General features: G+C 30.2%; 1 protein-coding gene and 1 pseudogene across 1 annotated transcript; both read left to right on the top strand.

The window, feature by feature from the left end:
• Nucleotides 1-4: 4 nt before the first annotated feature.
• LOC112093504 lies at nucleotides 5-597 on the top strand (annotated as a pseudogene).
• LOC21392946 (zinc finger CCCH domain-containing protein 48) lies at nucleotides 398-4,974 on the top strand. The gene is made up of 7 exons (XM_010107897.2): nucleotides 398-463; nucleotides 2,569-2,754; nucleotides 3,005-3,106; nucleotides 3,570-3,725; nucleotides 3,982-4,161; nucleotides 4,301-4,428; nucleotides 4,720-4,974. The coding sequence occupies exons 1-7, from the start codon at nucleotides 398-400 to the stop codon at nucleotides 4,856-4,858; spliced, it is 957 nt and encodes a 318-aa protein (XP_010106199.2). The 3' UTR covers nucleotides 4,859-4,974.
• The last annotated feature ends 3,385 nt before the right edge of the window (nucleotides 4,975-8,359 follow it).

Genomic DNA, 8,359 nt, shown 5'->3' with positions numbered 1-8,359 from the left:
TAATCATGGGACTGTGGCGAGGGATTTCACCTACATTGATGATATAGTGAAGGGCTGTTTGGCGGCTTTGGACACGGCGAAGAAAAGCACTGGGAGTGGCGGGAAGAAGAGAGGAATGCTCAGTTGAGGGTCTTCAATTTGGGGAATACTTCACCGGTGCCGGTGACACAGCTTGTGAGGATATTGGAGAAGCTTTTGAAGGTGAAGGCCAAGACGAAGGTCTTGCCTCTGCCGAGAAATGGAGATGTGAAGTTTACTCATGCCAATATAAGTTTGGCCTACAGAGAACTTGGGTATAAGCCCACAACCGATTTGGAGACTGGATTGAAGAAGTTTGTGCGTTGGTACCTCAATTACTACCAAAATTCCAAGAAGAGTTCCTGGTGAATTCAAAGATATGGGTTTGATTGATCTTGTTATCTCATTTCATTTGCCAGCTTTGCTCAATAGCTTTATCATACTCGTGATATTGTCATGAAAAGATTAATGGTGTCCTTATACGGATTAGTTTGCTATTTGAGGGCACTGGGTTGCAGGGGGATACTTGATAATCTTTATCAAAGGAAAACTGGTGGGATCTTTGATTGTTTTTCCACATGTTGCTTCTTTAAGATGTCGTTTCTAGCTTAGAAGCTGTACACACAGTTCATGACTGATATATCACAATGATAATGCTAGTTGGTGGATTAATTTTTATCTGGATGTCACTTGAATAAAAATAGAATTTTGCTGCAAATGCAATTGCTAGAAGCTACTTCATCTTGTGTTATTATATATATATGTTTAAATTGTGTTCTTATTTTTGTATTGATTGATTTTATGTTCTGCATAATTGAACTTATAACTTGGAGAACCTTTAGTTCACAACATTGCTCTTAATTGTGGATCAGAAAGAATCATATTTTATGGTTGTGCTTTTCCATCCTTTGTTGATAACTTGAACACTTTGATATTTTACAGTGTTGGCCCTCTTGCTGGGTTTAAAGCCTTTGCCATTATTCATGGAATGGAAGTATAGAACAATTGTTACTGCGCTTTTACTAAATTTAACTCGTTTAGTCGCATTTCTGACAATATAATGTTGATTTTGGATTGAAAAACTACTAAATTGTCTTCGTTGGAGTTTGGTTTGGCAGTTCATCATTACTGTGTTCTAGTGCCTACTTTCTTAGCAGTTTCCTAACACGCTTGGTTGGGTAATGTATTTATAGTATCTTCAATCTTGTTATAATTTCCTCGACATAACGTGGTTGGTTTTGCTTTCTTGGTTACTAATTCCCTTGATCGTTTTGTACTTATGACACGCTCAGGATTATTTATTTCAGAGATGATACTGAAAAATCACGAAAATTTACATTTCAGAGATGCTTCTTATCCCATGTTTTATCCCTTTGAATCAACCATTACCATATTACACTCAAATGCTTAGTTAATAAAAGTATTTTAAATGAATCACACCTAAATAAATTCAAAAATTGAAAAAGAAAATAAATATATATTTTTTCTACACAAGCTTCTTGGCTAATAAAATAAATCAAATTTATTTAAATTCACCTAGTAATTTGCCTAAAATATCTATTTAAATCAGTGATACGGGTTCACACAATTAAATAAATATTTTTAAATACTAAAAATAATTATATATATTTAAATTTTATATCATGTCTATTTTGGTCATTTTACATACCCACAGCAATTCCACCTCAAAATTTACCAAACGCTATTTACTGATTTTGAAACCAGCACAGCTACTATAATTATAATTTACCAAACACTCAGCTGTTTTTTAAAACAACTGCTTTTTCTTTCAGCACAGCTAAAAACACTTTTTTTAAAATTCACAGCATTACCAAACTAAGCCTTTGTACTCTTGAGAATCTCTCTGTCCTTTTTTTTTTTCCTTCTTTATTATTTATGCCACGTGCACAAAATACAGAATTTTACTATGTGTTCACATTCTCTTTATTTCGAGGCCATATATATAAATATAAATATTATATGTGCATATACAAGCCTTAACAAGTTTACCAATCATTTTCAGATCTATTCCGTGCTTTATAGTCCACATCTATACATCTAAAAGTCAACTCCTTGAAAGATTTTACCGGTGACAGTTCTGTTTTGCTGTTATAAAATTATATTTATGTATTTTGCAGTTTGATTTTCTTAAAGAGGATGATTACAATTATCTTAATAATAATTCATGACAGTCCGAATTCAACATTCTTTCTCATGAGTATGAAAATATAGTGGATGAGTTCTTATGTATAATATAACGTTGTAATAGACTAAGGGTCTGTTTAGTTTGCTGATTCGAATTTTTAATTTGAGTTAAGATGTAATTTTATATGAGAGTTTTTTACTGTAATAAAAAAATTAAATTTGACTGTTTTTTAGAATTTTTTACTGTAACAAAGCTCGAATTCTAAACTCAAATCGGTAAAATAAACGAAACTTAAATACCGTAGTGAATGTTTATAAATATACATGAACAAGTTGATTTGCCTTCATCAATGTCAGTCAAAAAGTTAAAATTATTTCATCGTGTTGATTTATGTACGTGAGCAGGCAATCACAGGGATCGCATTGCCTTCCATTGGCGACAATCTTTACTCGGGAAGCAAAGATGGAACCCTCAGAGTTTGGAATTGTCATACTGGATTATGTGAGAGGGTCATCAACCTCGGCGCTGAAATTTTTTCAATGATTCACGAGGGGCCTTGGATTTTTATGGGCTTTCAAAATCTTGTTAAGGTAATTTTAGATGACGTTTGGTTCATAAATTCAAAACTATAATTTAGAATCATTTTTTATTTAGATGTATTTTTATAAGAAAAAATATTATAACGAGTCACAAACTATAATTTAAATCATGACACGAATTATTGTTCCAAACGCACTCTTACTTTTCCAGTATGTTCTAAGTTGATGACTCTTGATAACAATTGTCATAATATCTTTCATACAAGATGCTCACACTATTATAAAAATTTATGATTTGAAGGCCTGGAATTGTCAAAAGGATGTAGGATTCAATTTAGATGGACCTATTGGTCAAGTTTGCGTGATGGATTTTGGCGACGACAAATTATTTGCTGGGACAGAGGTAACATTAATGTAACTTGACAATTTTTTCCCCCTTTAAATTGTAGAAGTGATAATATCAATGAGAATTAATAGGTAAGTTTAGAATTGATTTTTGCTTATTTTTTTAAATATTTTTGCACATTTTTTGAGATACGAAGATAAAAACGGTCTTCAAACTTTATTTATTTAGTAAATATTTAAAAATAAAAAATAAAAATAAAAAACAATGAGAATGATTATAATATTATTTCTTAGTATTTATCAATAATATTATAATATATTAATTAATAATTATAACCAAACATGATTTTACTTTTTTATTATACTTAAAATAATCTCTTAAAAAACTAATCAAACACAATTTTAGAATCGGTCTTAAAATAATTCTTAAAATAATCTCATTTTTATTTTTGTGTTGAAAATAAAATTATTTTGAAAACGTTACCAAACGGCCCATAATGTGTTTTATTTGCACGTTGCAGAGTGGGCAAATACTGGTCTGGAAACTTAATTCTGAAAGTGAAACTGATAATCCCTTTCAACCGGAGATCGCGCTTGAAGGTCACACTAATGGAGTAGTTTGCATAACTATTGGTTATAAGATGTTGTACTCTGGCTCTACGGATGGTACAATAAAGGTATGTTTCTTTTTCTCCACTTCAATGTGTATTGGTTTGAAATTTTTTAAGCTCTATTTATTTTATCGATTTGAGTTTTATTACAGTAAAAAGTTTTAAAAAACAGTCATATTTAATTTTTTTATTACAGTAAAAAACTCTCATATAAAGTTACATTTCAACTTAAATTTAAAATTTAAATCAGTAAATTAAATGGACATTGTGTTGTGTATATCTGACTAATGCTTAAAAAAGATTTTACTTTTTTTTTTTCCAGCAATGGGATCTTGATACTTTACAATGCCTTAGGACGGTGAAGAGACATTCTAGTGCAGTGATGTCTCTCGCTTGCTGGAATAATTATCTGGTTTCTTGTTCATTGGATGGGACAATAAAGGCATGGGATTATACGCAAGAAGGTGACTTGGAAGTGTGCTATACGCACGAGGAGGAACAGGTATTATTGTTTTATTCAATCTGCTGATTTTTTAAGTACTTTAATGAATTCTCCTGCATTGGCCTGTTTAGAGAAGGAAATTATTTAATTTTATGTAGTTAGATTTGTTGTGTAACTACTCAGTTTTGGTACATTTAAGGGTGTTCTTGCGCTTGGTGGGATGAATATCCCTGTGATGCCGATGCCGATGCCGAATCAAGACCAAAGGCGTGATATTTTGTTATGCTCACGCGACGATCATTCTGTCCATCTATATGAGCTACCATCGTAAGTGGATCGCCGTGGCCATGAGTTCGTTTGATTTTTCATGCTTAATTCTACGGGATCAGAGTTTCTCTAGTAGGACTGAGAAAAATAAATTATCAGTAATTTTTTATTTGTTTACACCGTCCGTCATATCATCTGTATCAAAAATTATCCGTTTTATGTATCATTTCAATCAGATGTGGTTTTAATCAGATCTAACGGTCAGAAATCAGTTCTACTGATAAGCCGGCCTACCAAAGAAGATCCCGGCTTTCAAATAGAGAGATAATAACAATACAAACCGAATTGCAGTTTTGAGAAGAAGGGACAAATAGTTGCAAGACAAGAAGCTCGATCAATTCACATCCAAGATGGCACCGGAGTCTTTTTCATTGGAGATGCGACTGGCATTATCACTGTGGGTAAAATCACACAAGTGTACTCTGATTGATGCCCACTTTTGTTTCATTTGCTCCGAGCCCATGACATGGGCTATAGCTGTAACTAGCAAACATTGTATATATATAAGTTTCATACGTAGCTTCTTTAAGGTTGTTGGGAAACTAATTTGAGTGGACGTTTTGTTGATGGATTTAGAATCATGATTTAGAATTATTTTTAATTTATGTGTATTTTTTATGAGAGAAAATATTATAGCGAGTCACAAATCATGATTCGAACCATGTCACGAATCTTTGAATCAAACGATGATTATAGTTTCAGTCAAGTGCGCTTTCTTTATTAATAATGAAATATGGGTTGATACTTTGCACAAAATTAGTAGTTTGAGGCCCCGTTCATTTCGCTGACTTAAGTTTTATTACAGTAAAAAGCTTTTATAAATAATCACATCTAATTTTTTTGTTACAATAAAAAACTCTCACATAAAATCATATCTCAACTCAAATTAAAAATTTAAATCAGCAAACTAAACAGACTATGTGCCATGTTCAAAGCCACGATGATGCGAATTATCTTCCCAACTTGTCAGACCAAAATCATGGTTCATTTGGGTCAATATCAATTTTCACCATTTGATTCATTCAATTACTTTTTATCTGTGGTAGTCTGCTAGATTATTTAACGAAGAAGCATAACCTATATAAGCCAACCATGCACTGCACCTTCAATACGACACTTATACAAATACCCTTAAAGAGAATGTCACATTTTAGTTTCTTAATTATTCCTGATAAATATGATAATTGAATCGTATTTCAAGTTCAATATTTCACTCGAGTACAGAATTGTATATTTTAAGCTCTAAACACAAACTTCTCTATATAATTTTCCTTTTTTAGAAGAATTGTTATTTTAGATATGATTTAAATAAAAAGTGAAATAAAAAATTTTAAAAATGCTCAAACAAATATTCCAATCAAATAAACACTTCAATAATTTTGAGAGTTTTTCATTTCTTAAGATTGATTTTATTTAACATTTTGGTTTATTAATGTTTTAAATTGTATTTAATATAAATTGGAAAGTGTAATCTTAACATTTTAAAAAACTTAATTGCTTCGGGGATATTTTGTGTCTATTTTTATAAACACATGAGATATTTTGAATATTTATATAATAAGGAAAGATGAAAGTGATAATTTGATATGAGATATTTTGAATATTTATATAATAAGGAAAGATGAAAGTGATAATTTGATATGAGATATTTTGAATATTTATATAATAAGGAAAGATGAAAGTGATAATTTGATAAAACACATTGAGTGTTTTGAGTATAATCCCAAAAATAATATTTTAGGTATATTCCTTTTTTCAAATTTAAAAAAAACCAAAAAAAATAAGAAACTAAAATAAAAAGTTGCTCTAAAGAAAATTGAAGAAAAGACAAACTTTGAAGAAAGAAGGAGGTTGCAAATTTGACTTCATCAGATTCTTGAAAGGGAAGCGTGGGAGACGAGAATCAAGTCTAAGGCCCCGTTTATTTCGCTGATTCGTGTTTAGAATTCGAGTTTTGCTACAGTAAAAAGCTCTCACAAATAATCACATCTAACTTTTTTGCTACAGTAAAAAACTCTCACATAAAATCACATCTCAATTCGAATTAAAAACTCGAATCAGCGAACTAAACGGGAAAGTGACTTGAGCTTAAGAGAAACTGTAGAATCTTTGAAGGTTGTGAGGAAGATAGAATTATAACCAACATGGCTCTTTGAATAGAATTAAAACCAACTTGTAAGCAACTCAGTAGGACTCAATAGCCCCGTTCATTTTACTGATTTGAGTTTATAATTTGAGTTTTGTTACAGTAAAAAGCTCTCAGAAATAGTCACATCTAATTTTTTTGCTATAGTAAAAAGCTCTCACATAAAGTCACATCACAACTTAAATTAAAAATTCGAATCAACGAATTAAACGGGCCTTATTTGGGATAGAATAAAACCAACGTGGCTCTTTGGATTCTTCTTGTAAAGGAATTTAGCAAGCTTCTCTTTTTCAAAAGAGATCTAATCAAAGAATAGCCGTCTCTCCTCAAGTCTAGTTTTCAATTTTGGTTTTTTGGGACCTTTCTTTTTGTTTCCTTTGTTATTTTGAAGTTTAGTTTTTTCTTCCTCGTGTTTCGCCTTGTAATTTCAGAGAAATGTTAGCATCACTCTTTCTGATACTTATTTTATCACTCTATGCATCACTGTTTGACACGTGTACTCTACTATTTCATTTTTTGTTTAAATAATAATATATCATGTTAGTAGAGTCTACATATGCACAAATCACCACGGATAAATGAGAAAGACAGATTTTTCTGACCTTTTAAGGAATGAATGATTTAAGTAACAAACTTCTTTTTTGAAAAGAAGCCGATATCTCTCATCAAAAATAAATATGTTATCTACAAGAGATAACTTTTTTTTTTTATTATTTGATGAATACAAGAGATAACAAATGGAAGAGGGAAGAGATTTCCCAATCAAGAAGAAAAGAATCCCAACTTGCATTACTGCTCCATACTTGCATTTATTCTGCCGGTCAACTTTTATTTCCATGCGTGTTTTGTTGCCCTTTTTATTATGCAAATATCAAAAACACCCTCATTTTTTTTAAAGTCTTAAAACACCTTTAAAACAATTAAATTTTTAAAATTTCCATGATTACCTTTTTCAAGCTATCTTACGTTATTTTACATATAAATTAATAAAAAAGTAAAACAAAATCAATATGAAAAAAAATGGAAAACTCTCAAAATAATTTAAGTATTTTTTTATTAAAATATTAATTTGAGCATTTTTAAAATTTTTTATTTAATTTTTTAGTTAAATCAAAACTAAAGATAATGTTTAATATAGATTGGGTGCTTAAGGGGTATTTTAGGTCTGTTTTTATAAATACAGTGGAGCGGTTCGAACGTTTACATAATTAGAAGGGTGAAAGTGATATTTTGATAAAATACAGGGTATTGTTGGCTTATTTTCATCCTAATTATTTCCTGAGATATTTACTTTTCATACCATGTATTTTGGGTTTATTGAAAAACTATGGGTGCGTTTGAAACTCATTTCAAAATGATTTTATTTTTTGTATGAAAAATGAAATGAAAACGTTTTCAATCTCAGACAGAAATCATTTTTGAAAATGCGTTTGGTAGTTTTATCATGAGATTATTTTCAGTATAAAAAAAATCCATTAATGTCTCTCTCTCTGCTCGAGAGAAGAGAAAACGAAAATAAAAAATGAAAAATGATTAAAAGTCATTTTTCATTTATCTCTCATTTTACACTAAATTAAAAAATTATTTTCATTTTTATTTTTTATCTTTAATTGTGACAAACACCGTTTTAGAATCGTTTTCATTTATTCTTTCTCAAAAAACGTGAAAAACAAAAACAAGAACAATTCCAAACACTACATATATCTTCAATTTTTGATCTCATTATATATATACCTTCAAATTAAATTTAATACTCAAATTTATATCTTTTTACAGTCAATCGTC

The sequence above is a fragment of the Morus notabilis genome, unplaced genomic scaffold, assembly GCF_000414095.1.
Source record: "Morus notabilis unplaced genomic scaffold, ASM41409v2 Scaffold175, whole genome shotgun sequence".
NCBI lineage: Eukaryota > Viridiplantae > Streptophyta > Magnoliopsida > Rosales > Moraceae > Morus > Morus notabilis.
Note: the sequence above shows the minus strand (reverse complement) of the source record. Positions and strands in the feature narration are given on the sequence as shown.

Bases quoted from the DNA above. Each gene is read 5' to 3' on its own strand.
- LOC21392946 (XM_010107897.2), top strand. From the start codon at position 398: ATGGGTTTGATTGATCTTGTTATCTCATTTCATTTGCCAGCTTTGCTC. The intron at 2,755-3,004 runs GTAATTTTAGAT...TATGATTTGAAG, and splicing joins GCTTTCAAAATCTTGTTAAG to GCCTGGAATTGTCAAAAGGA. The intron at 3,726-3,981 runs GTATGTTTCTTT...TTTTTTTTCCAG, and splicing joins CTACGGATGGTACAATAAAG to CAATGGGATCTTGATACTTT.